Here is a 23,505-nt window from a genome sequence, read left to right as displayed (position 1 = left end):
ACTTCCCATAATTAAAAAGCAGTAATACAAACGCAGAAGGCATTTGGAAAATAAATGATAAAACATTTGAATGATTACACAGGGAGCCAGAGGTGTAACATACTGTGCACCAAGTAAGAATGTTAATAGATGACACAATTCTGAATGGATTGCATTGTGCTTTTCATGCACATTAAACTGGAAAAATATCTTCTGTTAACTTAAACATGCAGTAGCAGCAAAAGATATGGACTACAGTAAAAGCTGCGCAATGACATAGTAAATTGTTAAAAAAACATTTAGTCTGTTATAAGCTTAAGTTTGTCTCTAATTTTCTCCATTTTACTCATATTTTCTAATTTTTCTACAATGAATGTGAATTGCTCATGAAAAGGAGAAAGGGTATTTTTAAAACCCTGCCAAGAATGAGTCTAAACAAGAAAGCTTGCCATAAGTGAGTAGAATTCACTTCTATTTACACGTTCTGTGGGCTGACATTTGCTCAGATGCAAAAGAAAAACTAACAGTCTTTTGGGATTCTATGGGTGGCACCAACCTGGATCACAGAGGCATTTGTAGCTGGTGCCCACACTGCGACACGTGCCGTGAGCGCACGGGCTGAGGGCGCAGAAGTCGACGAGCTGGGCGCAGGCCGGCCCCGTGAAGCCGGGGCTGCAGCTGCAGGTGAAGTGCACCCCGTCCGCGGAGCAGGTGCCGTTGTTCTGGCACGGCGACGACGCACATGGGTCCACCTTTTCCTCGCACGCAGAGCCAAAGTATCCTGCGAGAAAACGCACAGGGGCTTAACAACATGAAAACACATTTGCACATAATGACTAATAAACTGAGTCTGCAGATCTTGTCTCCATTGTATATTGATTAACCCATTAATCCGTTCATAGTCTCCAGATATGTCACAACCCAGCATGGTAGGCAACTTGTTTTTCTGAGCTTTGGTAACCTAGGGTTAAAATATTAAGCCCTATAATTCTGTTTTTTGTTGACATATAAAATACATCACTATTTAGAGATATATATGTGTGCATAAATATATTTATATGTATACATGTGTATGTCTGTATGTATAGTCTAAAAGGATATCAAAAATTAATTAATGGCAATTACCTAAAGGAAGGTGGTATTTTGGGTCAGCAGAGGGCTGATTTTATATACATTCCAGGGGAACACATTCCTTACTTTGCTTTAATAAATAAGACATGATCCTGAATTTTAAAAATTAAAACCATATGAAATGTTAAACATTGAAGAAATCTCTTTCCCATCCCATCCCCTTGCTCCCCATTCCCTTCTCTACAAGTAGCCACTGTTAACAGTTGGTTACTGTGATGGATAAACAAAAGTGTTCTACCTGCACAATGGAATGCCATTTAGCAATAAAAAAGAACTAAGTACTGACAGAAGCTACAACATGGGTGAACCTCAAAAACATTATGCTAAGCTGAAAGAAGCCAGATACAAAAGATTACATATTGTATAATTCCATTTATGAGAAATGTGCAGAAAAAGCAAATCTATAGATACAGAAAGTAGGTAAGTGGTTGCCTGTGGCTGGGCTGGAAAGAGGAATTAACTGCAATCAGGTATGAGAGGGCTGCTGGGGTTGATGGAAATGTTTTAAAATTGGATTGTGGTGATGGCTGCACAACTCTGTAAATTTACTTAAAAGCATTAAATTGTACACTTCAAACAAATGAGCCAGGCACAGTGGCTCATGCCTGTAATCCAAGCTATTGGGGAGGCTGAGGTGGGAGGATCACTTGAGCCCAAGAGTTCAAGGCTGCAGTGAGCTATGATCACACCACTGCACTCCAGCCTGGGTGACAGAGCAAGACTCTGTCTCTAAAAAAAAAAAAAAAACCTTCACAAATAAATTTTATGTAATATAAAATTATGTAAGGTTGTTAAACTTTTAAATTTTAAATATAGTTATTGTGTAGGTAATTTTTACTTTGTTTTCTGTATGATTCAGTATTTAAGTTAAAAAATACATACGTATATGTGCGGTTCTATACAGCTGCATACATGTGGGCATGTGTATTTAACATAATGCTTTGGATTAAAAACTATACTTCTTTTAATACTTTAAGTACAGTTTGAAAATTAAATAAAGATTATTCAAATTTTAGAAATAAAAAAGTTAAAGGTACTCATATGCAATTTGTATTCTAATAATCTATTTCACTTTTCTTATCTAAATTAAGTTTATATTTACCCATCTTCATACAGAACTCCTAGCAATATGGCCAATTTTTGTTGTTATTGTTAAGGACATAGTGAACATATAAAGCAAACAAACATAAATCCCAGATTTAATTATCTGAAGCACTACTCGTAAATTGGCATAATCCATTTGGTATTGCTCTGTACAGTACAGAAACATAGAAATAGAAAATTCTCCTCCAAGAAAATCCAGTGCTATTCAACATTCTATAAAGTTCCTGGTAGCTTTTAAATTTTAGAAATCATACTAAAAATGTCCCATACAATCAGTTTTAATAATCCTGGAATGCTCCAGAGTCTCTTGGCAGCCTAGTGTGGAATATAATTCTATCCTTTGTCAGATATATTCCATTTTACTCTGATTGTACTATATGTTATCAACATTGTTTAACATGTTACTTTCAAAAATAGGTTTTAATATCTCAAACCTCTTAATTTTAGAATAAAATAAAATTATTATCTGTCTAGAAAATGTGGCATAGCCATTTAAAATATAAAAGTTCCATTTAATTTTCTCATTTGAATGTGACACTGAAAGTAATTAAATTATTTTTTCCTAGGTTAACCCTTATGGACCTATCGATGTCTTTACAAGAAATTCAGGTTCAGGATAAATTGCACATTCAAGGCTAGGTGCTAGTTTACCCAAAATAGAAGCTTAAGGTGAATAAGAAAATTCTAAGTTTTGACACTCAGAAACAGAAATCAAATTCAAGAGCACATTTTAATTATTTTTTTCCTGCAGGAGAACTGAACTAATGACCACAGAAGGGGATAGGTGTCTTTGAGTGGAGAACACAGAGAATGATCATAGGAACTGAAAACCCTCTGAGATTAAGATGGGTGAGAACCCAATTGAAAGAATATCTTGGGAGGATCAAAGATAAGAAAATTTGGGAACAAAAAGTTTACACCTAAGTTAGGAGCATAAAAATGAAAAGTATTTGTACTAAGAACTCCTGGAACCCAGTAGAAAGGTTGAATATTAATATTGTTCCCAATGGAGTCCATTTTGATGTTTAAGCATCAGATCAGCAATGTCATGGGGTAAATTGCATCCCTCCAAAATTCATATTTTTCAATCAGCTTTCTCAGGTTGAATAAAATTCATATTTTGAAGCCCTAACTCCTAATACCTCAGAATATTGCTGTTTAGTGCTATGGCCTTTAGAAAGATGACTGAGTGAAAATGAGGTTGTTAGCATGAGCCTAATGGAGTCTTACTAGCGTGTTTATGAGCAGAGATTCAGTCACACAAAGAGACACTGGGATGTCTGTGCAAAAAGAGAAGAGCATGTGGAGAGGCAGCAAGAAGGTGGCCATCTGCAAGCCAAAAAGAGAGTTCTCAGAAGAAATCAACCTTGTCAGTACCTTCATCCTGAACTTCCAGCCTGTGGAACTGTGAGAAATAAATTTCTGTTGTTTATACTAACCAGCCTGTGGTATTCTGTTATGGCAGCCCAAACAAACCCATGCATACAAGGAGCATGCAGAGACGGGGAAGCAGGCTTGGGATTCTTGTGCTTGAATTCTGTATTTACCATGCCCAGCAAACTGGGAGACCCTAGCATAGCAAGTCCCAATCTCTCTCATCTTCCATGGCCTCACCTGGTAATCAGGGCTGAAATTATCTTATTTATAAGATAATTATGGGTTCTAAAAAGATATGTATCAAAATTCCTAGAAAAGTCCGTAGTCCAAGGCTGGATAAATGAATGAATGAATGAATGGAATAAAAATAATAATAACAGCAACACCTAATATCCACTGGATGCTGACATGCACCAGGTGGTTCTAAGCCTTTACGTGGATTATTTCATTTAACCCTACTGTAATAGTAGGACGTACAGATGGAGAAATGGTGAGACAAGAATGTGAAGGAGGCTGCTCAATCAACACAGCTAGCAGATGGCAGAGCTGGGATACCACGGCCAAGCTCTTACTACTCTGCTGTAATGTACAGAAGAAAAGTGAATGATGGACCAATTAAGAAGATGCTGTGATGCACAAGCATAACTGGGACTTATGTTTCTATTCTGTTTGTGTCTTGGTAAAAGAAGAAATTCCTACTTGACATTGATTAAGTCAAAATAAAGGAAAAAGTGAATTTTAGAAAGGTAATCACTCCAGTTTTACGTCAATATACTGAGTTACAGATATTAATATTATCCACATAGAATAGTTCAAGTAGAAAGGAAGACAGGTAAAAAGGAGACACAAAGGGTCATGACTTTGCTTTGAGGGAGCCAATATTTCCACAGGGCCAATCACCTATGCAGTTTTTATCCTCTTATTCATATGACATGCTTTTGCAGATGACTCACATCTTCTTCAGCCACCCTCTAAATGACCTTCCTAAGAGAAGCAGGACCATGGTTTTATAATGCAAAGAATGCAGAGCCAGAAAATCAAAGTTTGGATCTTCTTACTAGCTGTTTGACCTTGGACAAGGCACTTAATCACTTTTTACTGTAATTTCCTTACCTACGAAATGGTGTTGACTCCTACTTTGTAGGGTTAAATAAGACGTCACATGGTGCTCAGTAAATATTGGGTTTTCCTTCCTTTAAGCAATGGTTCTGGGGAAATTTCAAGTTGCCTGTACACTCAAAAACTGTGGTTAGGGAAACTGGAAGGAAGCGGCCTGTCAGTCCATCACTGGAACACAATCGACTTTTACATTTGCATGAATCCTTCAGGATCATCACCCTGGATATATCTAAAAGAGGGCTTTCTGGAATCAGGAGGGGTCACATGCTGTCTAAACACATACACAGTTACTGGGCCACCCAGTGATGAGGTCTCGGGGCAGACAGCTGAGGGAAGAGGTGGTAGGTAGAACCATCCCTGAGAACATCGCTGTCCAGGTTCAAAAGGACAGTCTGCTGAGACCGTGTTTGTTAATGGCAAACACTTGCACGTACCAGGCACTGTTCCAAGTGTTTTAACTATATTAACTCATTTAACTCCCACGTCAATCCTATGAGATAAGTACTATACTTTTCCCATTTTCAGATGGGAAACAGGCATAGAAAGATCAAGCAACTTGCCCCAAATTACAAAGCTAGTAAATGGCAGAGTTGAGATTTGAACCCAGGCAGTCTGACTGTCAAGTCCAAGCTCCTAACCAGTATTCTCTGCTGTAACACTCAATAGCTGGGGTGTGGCAGAAAGGCCAAGAATGGGAAGACAGGCGCTCCAGGGTCTGTCAGAACTCCGTCACTCACTGCTGATGTGTAGCAGAAACTGCCTGTTGTCCTGATGTCCACCTGCCCACTTCCCACAGCCATGTACCCACACAGAATAATGACCATATTTACCAGCCTCTTCTGTGGCTAGATGTCCACCTGTGATGACCTTCTGGATAGTAGGACACAGGTGGAAATGTCCTAAAGTAGTTTCTGAGAAACTTCCTTAAAAGAGAGTTGCATGCACCTTTTGCACCTTGACTACTTTATCTCTTCATCCATCCTGCTGTCTGGACCACAGATACGATGGCTGAGTTTCTCCTAATTTGGTGGGAAACGTCAAATCCTAACCAGTATGCTCAGTGAACGTCAGAAAGAATAAATTCAAAGAAAACACACAGGAATATCACAGTCAAACTGCTGAATCCAAAAATTTAGAGAAAATATTAAAAGAAGCCAGAGGAAAAAGACACAAGACAAACATTAATCAATATAAGAATGACAGATGACTTGTCACCAGGATCTACGGAGGCAAAAGATAACAAAATGACATCTTTAAGGTGCTGGAAAAATAAACCTGTCTACTAGAATTTTACTTTCAGGGAAAATAGCTTTTAGCAGTGAGGATTAATTAAGGAATTTTCTGATAAATACAGCTGTGGAAATCTCTTGCCAGCAGATCCCCCCACACTATAAAAATATTAAAGAGAGTTATTTAAGCTGAATGGAAATGGTAACAGATGAAAACTCGGATCTACAGGAGGAAATTAAGGGCCCTGGAAATGGCACATTTGGGGAGTAAATATTCATTTTTTCTTTTATTAATTTATTTAAAAACTGTTAAAAACAAAGATAACAACATTGAATTATGACAATGCAACATACCTAGAAGGAATATACACGATAACAAAGAATAAAGGGGAATTAATAGAACGATACTATCATTAGGTTTTTACATTTTGCATGAAGTGATTAAATGTTAATTCTAAGTAGAAGCTGATAAGTTAAGGGCGCATACTATAATCCCCAGAGCAACCACTAAAAATAAGACAGAAACAACAATAAAAACAAAAAACAAAACCCACCAGAAGTATAGCTAAAAAGCCAAGTGAGAAAATAATACATATCTAAAATATTCTATTTCCCCAAAAGAAGACAGGAAAGGAGGAATAAAACAAAGAGCATTTGAGACAAACAGAAAATAAATAACAATTAGGTAGACTTAGATCCAACCATATCTATAGTTATATTGAATGTAAATGGACTACCATTCTGATTAAAAGGCAAAGATCGTCAGACTGTATTTTAAAAAAGCAGCCAGGCACTGTAGCTCACTCCCATAATCCCAACACTTTGGGAGTCTGAGGTGGAAGGATCACTTGAGGCCAGCAGTTTGAGACCAGCCTGGTCAACATAGTGAGATCCCATGTCTACAAAAAATAAATAAATAAAAATTAGCCAGGCATGGTGGTGCACACCTGCAGTCCAAGCAACTTGGGAGGCTGAGGCAGGAAGATTGCTTGAGCCCAGGAGTTCAAAGTTACAGTGAGCTATGATTGCATCACTGCACTCCAGCCTGGGTGACAGAGCAAGACCCAGTCTCTAAAAAGAGAAAGAAGCAAGATTTAAAAGAAAGCCACTTTAAGACACATAAAAATTGAAGGTAAAAGGATGAGGAAAGATACATTATGAAAAGGAAAGCATAAGAAAGCTAGTATGCTTTATTAATATCAGAAAAGGTAGACTTTAAGACTAGGAGTATTATCTGACATAAAGAGAGGTATTTAATATGAAAAAGTAAACAATCCAACAGGAAGATCTAACAACCCTAAATGTGTAGGAACCTAATAAGAAGCTTCAAAGTCTGTGAAAGAGAAACTGCAAGTGGGAGAAATAGAAACCACAGAGAAAGATGCATTCTTAGTAACTGACAGAATTGACAAAATGAGCTAGTTTATACAATATTTGAATAACATATTCTTTTCATATGCACATGAAATAAGTCAATCATTTCAATAGATGCATAAAAATTATTTGACCAAATTCAATACTCATTCATTATTTTAAAAAACAAAGAAAACCTCTCAATAAACTAAAATAAAGGTAATACTTTCTCTGTCTTATAGGGCATATGCAAAATAACTTATGGCTAATCTCATATTTAATGGTGAAATAATGAAATTTTCCTCCTAAGAGAGAGAGAACAAAGCAAGGATGTCTAGCCTCAGCACTTACATTCAATATGTAGGTGCTATATATGGAATAAGAAAAGTACAAGAAATAAAAAGTATAAAGTGAAGAAAGGAAAAAATAAGACTCATTATTCACCCTTCTGTGGTTTTATACAAAGAAAATCCAAAGAAATCTACAATAAAAATTATGGGAACTGATGAGTAAATTTAGCAATTTATAAGGCTATAAAGTCAATGCTTCCATACACTTATTTCTATATAGTAATAAGCAATTAGAAATAAAAAAATTAAATGGCATTTACATTTAATAATGTTATCAAAAAGAATAAAATAGAAAAAAATTTAACAAGATATATAAGACCTCTGCACTGAAAACTACAAAATATTGTTTAGATAGAAATTTAAAATGCCCAAACAAATGAAGAGACATACCACGTTCATGTATCGGAAAGTTCGTTATTATTAATATGTAAATTCTACTCAAATTGACTTACTGCAATACTAATAATTTTGGGTGTCTGTTTTTTGTAACTAAATCAAACTCTAATTGATAAACTATGTCAGCACAATCAAATAACTAGCTCTTTTATGTCTCAGTTACCTCATTCGTTAAAAACAGAAATAATAGGGCATCTGTATGCATCAAGTGGCTATAGTTGTACTAGCAGAAATAAGAGAAATTGTAGTATTAAAAGTGATAGCAAATATTTACTGAGTTCTTATTATATACCAGACACCATGCTGAGTGGTATTCATTACCTTTTACTTAACACAACTCCTGGCTGAAGTGTGGTCTATTAGTTTCCACTCTTACAGAAGCAGGCTTAGAGACTTGATATTAGAAAACTAGTCTAGGAACACACAGCTAGTAACTGGGAAAACAAGATTAAAACTGAGGTATGTCTGACTCCAAATCTGTGCCCTTGAGCCCCCGGGCTATACGCAGCCTCGTGCAGCAGAGTTTGTGTAAAAGCATTTGACAAGTTGAAGGTGCTATATGCTAGCATAAAAATTATGGTCAGAGTAAACCCATAATGATTGTAAATTCTGTAATTTAAGACAGCTTTTAGAAAACTAAAATAACTTAGCAATTGCAAATTTTGAACTCTGTATATCTGCATACATGGCCTGAGCCTGATTTGCCTATTGGCTCTCTGTATTTCCAATATCATATGGAGGATGTTTTTAAAACAATTATGAAATTTGAGTCCTAAGGAATACACATATGTTATCAATTCCTTACAAAATCAGAAGTCATCAATAAGATAATCCAAATATTAACAGCTGAGATGCCAACAGATGCAGGCATGGCCTACTAATCTGCTGATCAAGGCCAGGTGTTGGTTGATTGATGGCTCTTTGCTAAAATGCATGTTACAGGTGTATTAATGTATGCTTTTCAAGATTTTGAATCAAAACTAGCTTTTAAACATGATACTGATCACAGAAAGATTTAATATTACAAACATAGTTTCAAAAATTAAACCATGCCCCAGATATAAAAAAAATGCATTAATATATTCAATAGCTAGATATATAAATAAGCACCTATGTAAGTCATCCCAAACTCACATATTGTGCTATGAGTCTGATTTTCCCTTGTAAAAATATAGAGGTCTGTGATTCAAAGCTAAAGCAAAAATTGGTATGAAACACACTTCCATGTTGGATTTACTGAGCGTAGGGGAAGTATGATGAGTGCTGGTGAAAAGATATTTAACAACACACGGTGGAAAAGGCCTTGGATTATCTGTAGCTGAGACTCAGAACAGACTTCCTCTTTCCAAGAAACATTCTAAAAATGAACCAAGATTCTCCTTCACTCTATGTTCTCCTGTGCCTCCTCCTCCGCCCTCTCTCTCTCAACATATATACACAAATATACATTATAGAGAGAGATTTTTAAACTCGATCTCTAATACTAGGAATCTCTCTGCTTTGTCCTGTTCCTATACAATGTTACAACTCTAAAAGAAATTATTTTAGATAGCCTTTGGTAAAGTTTCTCTTTTTATTAACATAGCTCTTTAAAAGCTTTGACTGGTCAATCTAACAATAATGATCTCCTTACGTAAATGTTTTTGAAAATTCCCTTTGTAGAATATGCAAACTAAATTAGTTATGGTGGCAAAGGCAAGAAGATTGGAGAGCAAAATTTAACATTCTTGGGTTCAAGCATATTGATGGACACATTCAAACTCCAAGACACAAAGAGCTGTATATAGGAGAATAAATGGAATATCACTATGTGGAATATTGTAAAATATGTAATAAAAATAATAGTAGTGTTTCTGAAATGACTAAAAGATTAATAAACTATAACAGAGGAATAATATATAGTTCTAACTGGAAGCTAATGAACAAATATATTTGGATTTACAATCCTCTTTGAAGAGCAGAAAATGAAAAACCATTTGATCATGTTAACCAAAATGTGTAGAGAGGATGATGAACATAGTGATAGCTCTTGTGTGGAATAGTATATTTTAAGTGATACAGACCTCAGATGATGGACATAAGGAAATGTTGGAAAGAGAAAATTAGCTCCAGTGAAAAATTCTATCTCAAACACATGGAGGCAATGTCAGCAGCCAAGAAATCTAAAACAACTGATTGCAACAAAGGAAAAGTTTAGAAAAGGATGAAAGATTAAAGGATTAAAGTGAAAAATAAACAAAATAGAACTACAAAAGAAACCTACCAAGGATGAGGGGTTAATGTAAAAAATCCATAATTTAGCTAGTTGACTTCCTTCAAATTTTGTATTTGAACCAATATTTATATTAGTAGGCCTGCTGAATATTTACTACATAAGTAAAAAGAAATCGACACCCTTGAGATACACCCATTATGGAAATCAGATATCTATCGCCAAAAGAAAATATTTCTGGAAGATTTTAAATTGCAAGACAATGAAGTCACTCTATGCATTATCAGAAAGCTATCTAGAGGTCAGAAACTTCTGCAATATTAATAAGGGAAAATATGGAATAAGGTGATACTGGCATTTTTGCTGACAGTGTAAAGATCATTCACATGAAAGAAATGATGTGTCCAGGCATTTAGAATAGAACTCAACTCATGATTTCACTGCCTTGGCAAACAGTTCAAATCAGAAACCTGGGCGTCATATCTGACTGTTTCCTTTTTCTTAACCCCCATATGCAACCAGTCAGTGGATCTTATGGATCCTATCTCCAAAATACATTGTGAACACAAATGCTTTGTTTCATCTCTGCTGCCAGCATCCTAGTCAAAGCTACAATTATTTCTCCCTTATTACAATAGTTTCCTCTGATAAGACTCTCTGTTCTATCTTACCCCTATAACCAATTCAAGCAGCAATGAGAATAATTTTCTTAAAATGTTAATATTATCATGGCTTCCAATCATTCTTAAAATAAAATTTGACCTCCCTTCCATAGGCTACAAGTACCGCATGCTCTGAGCTCAGCTGACCAGTTGGCCCCCCACGCGCCAGGAGCTGGCCCACTGGCTTCCATTCAGTTCCCAGTAATGACACGCCATGCCCCACTTAGAGCTTGCTGCATGCCATTTCCACTGCCCAGAAGTTCCTGTTCCTACCTGCTTACACAGCTGTCTCCTTCTTACATGTTCATTCTCAGCATAAATGCCAGACAGACAGGCCTCCCCTGATCACCCCACTCTAAATGTGTGTCCCGTTCTTATTCTGTGTCACAGAACCCTGCACTTCACCTTCATAGCACTTTTCTATATTAGTAATGACACAGTTGCACATTGGCTTACCTGTCATCTGTCTCTCAGCCACAACGAGAGCATAGGGTCCTGGATAAGAGGCCACATTGGTTGGTTCCCCAGCACATAGCATAGTGCCTGAGCTATGGGAGGCACCCAGTAAATATTTGTGGAATAAATGAATGGATGAGTGACAAAGAACATAGTCTAATAGGTTTGTTACACAATAGGGTAGTTAGAAAAGGCAAATTGATAAATATGGATTAGGTTTGGAGAGTTTCAATGAGGGAATATGAAAACGATGAATATTTGTCATCAGATGGTTTGATGACAAATACATAAATGAATCGCTAGATCAAAATGAAGGTAGAAAATTTATGTCATGAAGTGTTCTCTTGAGTAGCACAAGCAAGCAAGGACAAGGTAGAATCATGACTCTCAAAGAGCTCACTCGTTAACAGGAGAGACCAGGAGGACAGATCTGAGACATATCTCATTGAGCATAAGTTGAGGCTATTTTTTATTCCTGAAAAACTTAAGGGATGATTCCAGATGGTGTGAAGGGTTGGAAGGTCCAGCCCAGGCTGTCAACACGGGTTCAGCATGTGTAGCTCTGGCTCTAAGTATGGCAGAGATTCAGAAGATGGAAGGACTGTTACAGGGTGGGCAGGTCAGGAAAATCTCATGGGAGAGTTGGGTTCTCCACTGGGCCTCAAAGAAAGCCTGCGATTTGGCTCAGCAGACAAGAAAAAGAAATGATGTTAGCATCACAGAAGGGGTTTTGGCCAATGTTTATGGAAAACTTAATTGGGACCACATTTGTTCTGGTTCTAAGAAAGCATACAGTTATGCAAGATAAAGAGAAAAGGAAATATCTAGGAAAATCAATTACAAAACCATCAGATATAAAAGACCCAATAGGATTATATTTTAAAAGTGACTTTTAATTTAAAAAAAATCTATTTGAGAAAGTAAAAACCACCTGAAGGACTTTTTCTTTAGCAAAACAGAAAGACAAATTTAGACCTAAAACAGGAAAAAGAAAAATAACTAGGAAATAATCAGAGGAATGTTAAATCAATTTTTCCCCAGTTTAGACTAAATAGATAAAAGGGCAGAAGAGATAAAACCTAAAGTATATAATTATATGAGCAAACATGATTGGCTATTAACAATGGAAATTTAAAGGTTGAGTCAGAGATCTGCATTTTCCCTTGGGTATTCGTTTAACCTAGAGGAACTGAGACCACCTATTCGTCAGATCTGCTTCAAGACCTTACGTTCAAGTGAGTAAAACATGTAATAGAAAAACACACAAGAATGGGATTAGGATGGCGGCCCAGAGACACCAGCTGCCAGATTGTCTCAGAAAGAAGGAAAAGTTTCAGATGGAAAACAAGCAAACAAACAAACAAACATAGATCAGGTGTAATTCTGAGAGAAAAGTACCAGAACCTACAAGAGATTCCATGGGAGGAAGTTGTGGAGCAGAACAAGAAGGAGCAAGATATCGGCAGAGGGGCCTGGAGGGGCCTGGAGTCGAGCATGAAGGGTAGGTGGGCGGTTTGTTTCTCCCTCCCTCACGTCTCCGGCAGTCAGCAGGCTCCGGAGCTGCCTGAGAGCCTTTCTACCCTCACAAGCCCAACAGTGGCTGCGGCCAGTGAACTGGGAGCTTCTTGAGGACAAGGCACCAGCATGCCAGTGCCCTCAGGGTCGCTTCCTGTCACTGCAGACCCTAGCTGAGATGGCAGGCACCACATTGATTCTCCACTCACCGTGCGCCTTTGTCCTCCCCAGGGGGGTTCAGCCCCTTGGTTTTCATCTTGCTTGTTCCTGCACAAACATTTCCCAACTCTAGCCCAGACTGTAGGAGCCACTGGGGCCAGTGGGTCCCTGGGGATCTGTGTGCCCCAGAGCGCAGATATTCAAGGCAGGCTGCCTCCCAGAGGGAGGGAGATAGAGACAACAGAGAGCCAGCTGTAATCCATCCAGCCTTTTTGCCTCCCTTTCCCCTCCCCTGCCAGCAGCTGCCTAGAGAGAGGATTGAGCTGGGGCGCTCAGGAATGGCTGCTTCCCCTGTTGATGCATCCACCACACTGAGGCTTCCACGTGTGGGGCTCAAACCTTTCCGTTTAAAGACCTGCAGTGGAAAAGGGATGCTCGGACTGTGAGCTCTCGGCTCCCCAGCCCTCCCCGATGCTGCTTGCCCGGCTGCTCCATCACAGCAGGGCACACCCCGAAGCAGAAGGACATCAAACCTGCTTGAGCACCCCATAGGCACCTCAGGGTTCTTCTCCCTGGCACAATCAGGGATTGATCTTCAGGGACCGGGGGGCAGGTCCGCAGGCCAGATCCCACACCCCCAGGATTTGACCATGTTGCTCTGGGGCACGGAGGGGAGATTTGTGAACTAACCCAGGGAGGCGAGGGAACCCACCTGGGCAGAAATGAGAGGAGAGGGCGTGTGGGTCACAGCTGCAGCACACTTATGGGGCACCCCTCCCCCCACAGGAAGGCCGTGCTCGCAGCCCAGGGCAGGATCCTGGACAGGGAAGCTCCCAGCACAAGCACCATCGTGGGGAGCTCAGCTAGTTTGAGCTTCTCCCTGCGGCCAGACTGTGGAGCAGGGGAATGAGGAGAAGACTGAAACCTGCTCCTGACAGCCAGATCGTGAATCTCAGACAGTCCCCACCCCACAAGCAGATTTTCTGGCTGGGTGGGGCCACTTCAGCCTCCTCCCTGGTGGCTTTCCCCAGAAGCTGGGAGCAGACCTTTGACCCCTGCTGAGACAGCTACCTTGCCAGCTTTGGTGGAGCCTCAAGGCAGGCTCACCCAACCCAGCCCTGCCCAGCCTCACTCTCCCACCCACCTCCACTGTGGCAGAGAATGAGGACTCACCTGGAAGTTCCAGGGCCCCACCCACCTCCTGGGGCATTTGAGTGCTTCTCCTGAGGAGCTAGAGTCAGTCACAGGTCCCTAAAACAAAACTGCAGCTTGTTCGTTCCAGCAAGCACCACCTACTGACAGGGAAGCCAATTTGCACAGCTCTTTAGTGCATTTACTGACTCAATCATACAGGATGTGGTTGATTCTTACCCACAAGCACCACCTACTGTCTCAGAGATTAAACTGGGCATGCCAGTACAATTCACACTGCTAAGGAGACCACAGGACTGGGGTAAGAGAAAGGATTTCAAAGACCTCCATCCTCCCTCATCAAAGAGAGACAGGGAATCTGCCCACACACACAGCTCACCACTGCTACAGCCTACAAACAACTAGCAACTGAGAAAACCACCACACTAAGGATATCTATAACCAAGGCATCCATCCAGAAGCTAAATCACCATCAAAGCACCCACAAGCAATGCCAAATCTTCTTACCCAACAAGTGAGGGAGAAAAAAAAGAGCCCCATCTAAACAAAAGAAAACCCAAAAGTAAGAAGTAACAGCTGCTCCAGATGAGAAGGAATCAATGAAAGAACCCCAGAAGTATGCAAAATCAGAGCAAAAGGAAACCCACAAAAGGGAACACCAGCTAACTAGCAATGGATAACAATCAAAATGAAAAAATTAAAATGAGAGATAAGGAATTCCAAATATGGGTTGTAAGGAGGCTCAAAGAAATCCAAGACAAAATGGAAAACCAACTCAAAGAAACCAGAAAAACAATTCAGGACATGAATGAAAAATTCACTGAAGAGATCAACATATTTAAAAAAAAACAATAGAACTTCTGAAAATGAAAAATTCATTTAAGGAAATATAAAACACAGTGGACAGTTTTAAGAATAGACTAGATCAGGCAGAAGAAAGAACCTCAGAGCTTGGAGGTAACTCTGTCCAATTAACTCAGTCAAAAATAAAGAACAGAGAATTAGGAGGAATGAAAAAAGTCTATAAGAAATATGGGATTATATAAAATGGCCAAATATAAGAATCATAGGCATCGCTGACGGTGAAGAAAAAATCACACAAGGGTTGGAAAAACTAATTGAGAGAATAATTGAGGAACACTTCCCTGGTCTTGCTAGATATTTAGGCATCCAGGTATAAAAAGCTCAATGAACACTTGCGAAACTTATTGTGAAGAGGCAATTGCCAAGACACACAGTCATCAGATTGGCCAAAGTCAACTTGAAGGAGGAACTCCTATTAGCCATGAGATGAAAACATCAAGTAACTTACAAAGGAAAACAAATCAGGCTAACTATAGATTTCTCAACAGAGACCCTACAAGCCAGAAGGGATTGAGGCCCCCATCTTCAGTCTTCTTAAACAGAACAACTGCTAGTCTAGAATTTTGTATCCTGCAAAACTAAATTTCATATATGAAGGAGAAATAAAGACTTTTCCAGACAAGCGAACACTAAGAGAATTTGTCAAGACCAGACCTGCCCTTCAGGAAACACTCAGAACTGTATCATACATAGATCAGCAAAATAGACACCCACCAGGTAAAACCACCCAAAAGCTAAAGCTCAGAGCTCATATAAAACAATACTACACAAGGTAAAACAAAGCAATAAGGTACCACCCAACAGGATGAAAAGACAGCACCCCACATATCAATTCTATCAATCAACATGAATGGCCTTAATGCCCCACTCAAGAGACATAGGCTGGATGAAAAAATACACTTCAAATATCTGCTGTCTCCAGGAAACACATCTAACCCACAAGGATTCATACAGACTCAAGGTGAAGGGATGGAAAAAATATTCCATGCAAACGGAAACCAAAAGAAAGCAGGTATAGCCATTCTCATATCAGATAAAACTGACTTTAAATCAACAATGGTAAAGAAAGACAATGATAGTCGTAATATTAAAAAAAAATAGATGTTAGCAAAGATGCAATGAAAAGGGAATGCTTACACACTGTTGATGGGAATGTAAATAGTACAACCTCTATGGAAAATAGTATAAAGATTCCTCATAAAATTAAAAGTAGACCTACCATTTTATCCAGCAATCCCACTATTTGATATTTACCCAAAGGAAAAGAAGTCATTTTATCAAAAAGACACCTGTACACAAATATTTATTGCTGCACAATTCACAATTGCAAAAATGTGGAATCAACTCAAGTGCCCATCAATTCATGAGTGGATTAACAAAATGTGGTTCATGTATAGTATGGAATACTACACAGTCCTGAAAAATGATGAATTAAGGCCTTTTGCAATAATTTGGATGGAACTAGAGACTATTATCCCAAATAAAGTATCTAAAAATGGAAAAACAAACACCACATGTACTTGCTATTAAATTGGAACTAACCGATGAGCACACATGTGCACAGAGGGAAGTAAAACTCAGTGAAAATGAAGTAGGGAGTAAGGGGAAGAGCTGGTGGGTGAAAACCTACCTAACAGATACAACGAACACTATCTGTGTGATGGGCACACTTATAGCCCTGACTCAAGCATTACAAAATCAATACATGTAACCAAAAACATCTGTACCCCTGTAATATTTTGAAATTAAAAAAAAAAAAAAAAAAAGACACATGAGTAAGTAAGTGTCCTCAGCCGATGCTACATGCTATTGAAGCAGGTGAGGGGAACAGAGTGATGGGGGCTTTGCTAAATACTGTAGTCAGGGAGACCTAAGAACACGAGGAGAGAGCCATGCGTGAGTCCAGAGGAAGAAGGTTTCCAGCAAGGTGCAAATGCCCCAGGTAGCATTGGCTCTAAGGTGAACAGCGCCCCCTGGAGGATAATCTCCAAACCCTCCTGTAGAACAGCAAGAAGCCAGGAGCTAGAGAGAAGAGGAAAAAGGAGAGAGTCGTAAGAAATGAAATTGGAGAGGTGGCCAGGGACGTGTTTGCCCTGGACCACACTTTGGGAAATCAGCAGAGGTGTGAGAGACAAGGGATGAAAGCATGTCATCTACATTTAGAAGGATCACTTTTCTCATCCTCTCCTCTCAAAGAGGCTCACCACCCAACACCACCTCCGTACGTCCAGTTGACTAAAATTTGCTGAAAGCTGGCTTGTCCTCCGCTGGCCTTCTCCTCCTCTTACAGCCAAATCCATCCACTTCTGTCTCCATTGTCACCACCCTAATTCGTCCCCCCATTACAGCCCACCTAAATTACTGTAACAGATTCCTAGCAGGCTTCTCTAATTCTTGCCCTCCCTAGAGTCACTCTTCCCCCTTCAGCCTCAGTAATTTCTTCCAAGTGCTGAAATCTTTCCTTCCCCTGCTAAACCTATCCGCGGTGCCCTCCCCCACACTCTTAGGTGAAGTCCAATCCCGTAGCTTGGTGTTTAAAGGTCTGCCGGAGCTGCCCACTACTTGTCTCTCTAGCCCTCTATCTTCCCTCTGTCATGTTCTGCATTGCAGCTCTGCTGAACTTCATTTGTTCCTCGAATCTCTCTGTCTCTCTCTCTTTGCCTCCCTCCACCCCCAGTTACTCTTTCCTCCTGGAAGACTCTTTCCTCTGGCTGCAGCCCCAGCTTGTTCATCTTCTTGCTACTTGTCCTTCAGCTCTGTGTAAACATCACATCCCTTGGAACACTTCCTGACTCTCCTTCCAGCCCCCAGCCTGGGTGAGTGGTCCCTCTTAGGACTCTGCCACCTGATCACCCGGGAAGGGCCCTGACCATCTCTGATCATACTGTCCACACTGTCTCTCCTGGTCACTATTCAATAAGACCCATGAGGCTAAAGCCACATCTGTCTCGTTCACTACTGAATCACTTGTGATTAACACAGTAACTGCCGCAAGGTAGGTAATGAATAAATAGTATGTGAATGATTAAGTCTTTTACTAAATGCATTATGCCATATTCATATGATGGAATAAGTGCAACAATAACAATTCTTTAGAAAAGTAATCATTGATACAGGAGAACATCTGGAGCACGTTGTTCAGTTAAAGAAGATCATTACAAAGGAGAATGCACAGTAAGATCCAATTTTAGTTTTCTAATAAGGGCATTAATAAAGAGACTTCAAAGATGTTCTCTTAAAAATTTAAAGTGATTCTCTCTTAGGGGTAGAATTATAGGTATTTTTTTTCTTTGAGCTCATTTGAGCATAGATTTCTTTGATAAACAGGGAAAAACTTACAAAAATGGTTTAAAGTGCTATATAAAGTCACAGGCTGTCACAGAAAAGAGGACTGAGGCTAAATGCAGCAGCAATGGCCCATGGAGAATAGATAATCCCACGTGAATGCCCTGGGTCACAGTGACCAGAAGCATTACTGAGTACAGACTATCTGGGAGTAAAAAGTGAGGATGAGACTTTAAAAATGACAAATTTTTCATATAAATTATAATCAAATATAACAGCATAATTCGAAAGAAGAGCAAGGGGAAAATATCTTAAAAGTGGGCTAAATTAACTAAGGAGAAGCATGAGTATCCTTTTATTAATATGGTATTAGGTCACAGGAGATGAAATTAGGTTGGAAAAACCGTCAAAACAAGGTTTATCTAATCCAAAATAAAATATGATAAAGCAATTAACAAAACAGCCTCTTATTTTGACAGCTTTATGTTAGTTCAACTTTGTCTTAGGCCTGAATCTCTATGTATGTCCCCTACCGTAAGATGCTCATAGCGTCAGAGCCTCGACCTGAATAGCTCAGAATAAGACCCAGGGCTGCATCTCACAATATTTTGGTCCAAGATAAAGGCAAAAATTTCACTCTTGCCTCCTCCATTGTTGTGGTCTAAAGAGGGATATGTGTAAGGAGATGAATTCTGCACCAGGGAAAAATGAAAATTATATTTACTTTTAGATTATTTCAATTTCTATTGTAAAGGATCTTGGTTGCATTTAAGAACAATGATACGAATGTTCTGCTTTTACTATGGAGAAGTAATCTTTTAACAAACAGATCTTTCCACAAACAACTGTAAACTCCACATAAAAAACAATTACCTCAAGGCTCTGGAAAGTGAATGAAAGCAGGTTTGGCAGAGGAGTCAAAATATGGAGGCAGCGCCCAACATGGGGTGGGTTTCGTGTTTGGGAAGCTCTGACTGTGGCCCAGAGAGACCAAGACGCCAGCACTAACACTGGTCTCTCTGTCCAGAGGAACCCAGAAAGGAGTGGAGGACAGGTACACCATGGCGGGGGAGGGAGGGGGTTCCAGAGAAAGGACAGAGCCCGGGAAGTGATCCCCAAATTCTACATATAAACTCTGTACGAGGCTCTGGATCACTCCTAAACCAGGCACTGGACATGACTGAACGAGATCCAAACCCCACTCCCTGCTGGCATTACTGAGTTTGCAAAGAGTCTAGCCAGTGAGATTTACTTGTTTACCTTAGTGAGCTTTGGTGAATCCATCTTGGTTATACGGGAATTTCCTCCCATATAAAATGTTACTAATGGAATGGTTTTAAGATATTTATTCTTTCATTCATTCAACAAATGTCTCATCAGTACTTAAGTGCTAGGTTCTCCAAGGGATACAAAAATGTTCAGCATCGCTGCCCTCTAGGAGCCTGGAGCCCCCAAGGGAGAGTGTATGTGCATCCAAACAGCTACACGTGAGGCAGGACTTGATTAGCAAGGAGCTGGTGCAGCAAAATGAACATGAACTTCAGAATCAGAAAATCTGGGTTTATACCTGGGTCTACCGGGACCTTTGAGCCTCAGGATTCATCAGCAAAATGCTATAATAATATCTACCTTGTACAGTTGTGGGGATTAAACAGTGACATCTATTAATCACTTACTCTGTGAGACACTGTTCTAAGCACTGTGTACTCACAGGTCATTTAATCCTTATAACAACCCCTTTGTAGGTACTAATGCTACCCTCACTCGATAGATGGGGAAAATGAGGCATGGAGAATTTAAGTAACTTGCCCAAGGTCACCAGGGACTAAGTGGTCACAGATTCAAACTCAAGCAGCAAAGTCTACTCGAGCCTCAACTGTTGACTGTTAATTTATGCTGAATAATAACTTCAAAGTGCCAAACACAGTGCTTCACATAGAGGAGGCACTCAACAAACGGCAGAAATCATCATTACTGTTATTGATGCTGCTGACGCTGTTATTATCATGGGCCATAAGAAAGAACAATAGTTGAAGCTCAAGACATATGCCTGAATTTTTAAAGCTAAAAAATTATAAGAATGCTAAATAATGGTCATGTGCAGATCTAGACACACACCTTAAAAAATCAAAGTTTGTATTCATCTGTTGGGTATATGCTACCTCTTTTTAAACAAAAAGCATCAAGGTATCATTGTTTATGTATTCATTCATTCATTAAACTGTAACTTCTGACTGCCACCCCCCACCACTAAATTGGGCACCAGAACAGTTTCCAAAGAGGAAAGACAGCTAAAGCTAAGAGACAGGAACCGAGCCATTCACTGAAAGTTAGTGCAGCTGCTGTCCCCACTGCTCATGGAAAAAAGAAGGCAACAAAAATTCCTTGCAGCATTTTTATTTAAACAATCTCAGAGAAACTGTGCTATGTGAAAAAGAAAAAAAAAAAAAAAGAAAGGGAGAAAAATGAACTTAGTTGTAAAACAAAAATTAACCAGCATGCACCAAACATACAAATAAAATTTTACTCACACTAAGTAAGTCTTAATACCCTGCTTTGTTTCCAAATGGTGAAACTATATACCACTTGGAACTCTAAGGATCCTAACTGCTATGATTCCTAAATAAAGTGGTGATTTAAGAATAATGCCAAATTGTAAAAGAGCAAGAACAGCATTTTATTCAGGCCTGTTAATTTTATGAGGACATGTTGCATGTTTCTTATGTAAATACATGCATTTTTATATGGTCCTAAGAGAGTGCTTTCACCAAGATCATACATATCAGGATATTGGAAAAACAACCAAATCCCAGAACTGTATCACTCCTAAATCCTCACCGGGTAACATGCCCAGTTTCTGAACAATACACATTATCTCAGAGATAACTTTTATGACATATGTTGCTAGTGCCTGTAAATCCCTTTGAGATGAAAAGCATTACCACTAAAATTTGAGTTGGACAAAAGGATTTATATGGCTAGATTACTCAAGGCTACAAAACGTAGAAAAACTAAACAGTTTGGGTAAGCCCTTGGAGCTTGTTACAGTGGGATTTAACCTATAGGACCTCTGGGCTGACAAAAACGTTTATACCCCAGGCCTTCCCTAGAGTTGCTTAGAGGTTATGAAGCTTTTCTCTATAAACACGACTTAAAACAAGATGGATTTATTGCCTCAGCAAATGGCTCTTAAACTGACATATTTGAATTAAAGACTTTTAGGAATAGTGTCCCTTAAAGGTAACAGTCAACCCTCATCATTTTCCGACAAGGAAACAAAGGCTGGAAGAGATAAAATTGTATGACTCACCCAAGGTGATAAGACCATCATCATAATAGCTAATATTTATTCAGCAGTTATTATTTGCCAAGCACAGTGCCAAGGGCCTTTTCTATTCTTCACACCACTGTAAAGGTCTGTACTAGTATCAACCCATTTTATAAATAAGCAAAATGAGCCTCAAAGAAGCAAAGAGCTTGCCAAAAGAGGTGGGTCCAGACTTCAAACCTAAGCAGTGTGACCCTGAGACCCAGATTCATAACCACTCTGCTCTGTTGCCTTGTCACTGGGCCCAGACTACTGACCTCCAGGCCAGAGAAAGACACCACGTCTTCACACTCGGCCATGGGAGTTTCCATGTTATAATATTTGATGTCTGATAGCAAAATCCAATGTTGCATTCTAACAGTTACAGGCCTGAAAGACATAAGTCCCTTACCCAGCTGAATACTTGCCTTCATAATTATAGTGCAAGAGCAGTTATTAACAAATCCTGTATATTTGTACAAATCCTATCAGTAGGACTAACAGTAGAAAATATCTTTACATTAATGTTTTTTAAAATGCTTCGGATAAAATAATATTTTCTAAAAATAGTACACAAAGCCCCATATTCTTACTTTGCTCTCTGATTGCCATATGGCTTCTGTAATAGGTAGATGCCAGGAAGGTGATTTCATTCTATCAGGTGTGCTCTACATGATGTGAACTGTCACACCTGCAGAACCAATAGATGTCCTTTACTGCTGAGTGCTGTAATCACTATTGATTTCTCTTTATTCGTTATTAATTTATGTGGTATTCTACTTCAAATCTCAGGAGGAAGGGAATAAAAATTGAGATGCTGAAGTAAAGATAGTAGTATTCGGATTTTATTTATATATGTATCTCAATATATTCATATATTTAAATATATATATTTAAATGCCAATATGCAGTGTTTAAGTACATACAATTAGACATCTTCAGAATTAAAATGCATTTAGTTTAAAAAAATTTAAGGATCTCAAAGTTCTCAACCAAACATAAAGAGAATCTCAGGGTAAAAAGTAAATTCAAAAGCAATAATGCCAAGTTCTAGTTTCCTCTCTTTGGTGTAGCGGTTACTCAATAAGGTCTATACGAGCGAACACTCATGATATTTTTACTTTTATTTCTCATCACCCCTACTGTCCCCACTGTAACTAGAATCTAAAATTACACTTTTCCAATATGAAACTAGTAAAAGTAGAAATTCAAAGAAAAGACAGAACCCGTTGATGAAAGGTAAAGATCTCGGCGTAGAAGCAGATGCATCCAGGAAGGAGCACGTGGGTGAGCCGGCACCTCGGGCTCTCCAGCCGCCTTGCGACTCTGGGAAAGGGCAGGGCCAAAGAGGCAGCCCCCAGGCGGGAATCCGACCTCTGAGGACCTGGCCCAGACCAGAAGGAAAAGGATCCTTGAGGGAAACAGGAGGGAGATGAAAGGGTGGAAAAGAGGAAAGATATGGACGGTGATGTTGAAAGCACTATCCAGGGGGGAAACCCAGTTTTAACAGCTTTCTAGCCTACGAGGGATTATTGTAAAAGGATTTCACTGTACTTACCAAAAAAAAAATACTTCTCACTTTTTCCAGACTTAAGAATTTAAACAGCAGAGACATTTAGAAGTTTTCTTTGCATGTATTTTACTCATAATTTTGGTTACAAAGACAATCTTTAAAAACAAACCTTATGGGATTTCTTTTAAAGAATATTTTCAGAGACAGTATGGGACAGTGTGTTAGGAGCGTGGGAGCCAAACTGCCTGGGTTCCCGTTTCTGGCCATGTGACCCCAGGCAAGTTGTTTACCCTTTTAAGTTGTTTACCCTCTTGTGCCTCAGTTTTCCAATCTGTTAAATGG

General features: G+C 39.2%; 1 protein-coding gene across 1 annotated transcript in view; it reads right to left on the bottom strand.

The window, feature by feature from the left end:
• Positions 1 to 23,505, bottom strand: part of DNER (delta/notch like EGF repeat containing) — a 293,066-nt gene that overhangs the window by 64,919 nt on the left and 204,642 nt on the right. The window contains exon 8 of the mRNA XM_069466390.1: positions 536 to 760. Within this exon, the coding sequence (XP_069322491.1) occupies positions 536 to 760 (225 nt within the window). The remainder of the gene's footprint in view (positions 1 to 535; positions 761 to 23,505) is intronic.

Source organism: Eulemur rufifrons, chromosome 1, assembly GCF_041146395.1.
Source record: "Eulemur rufifrons isolate Redbay chromosome 1, OSU_ERuf_1, whole genome shotgun sequence".
Classification (NCBI taxonomy): Eukaryota; Metazoa; Chordata; class Mammalia; order Primates; family Lemuridae; genus Eulemur; species Eulemur rufifrons.
The sequence above is the reverse complement of the archived record's forward strand: the minus strand, read 5'-3'. Positions and strand labels throughout refer to the sequence as shown.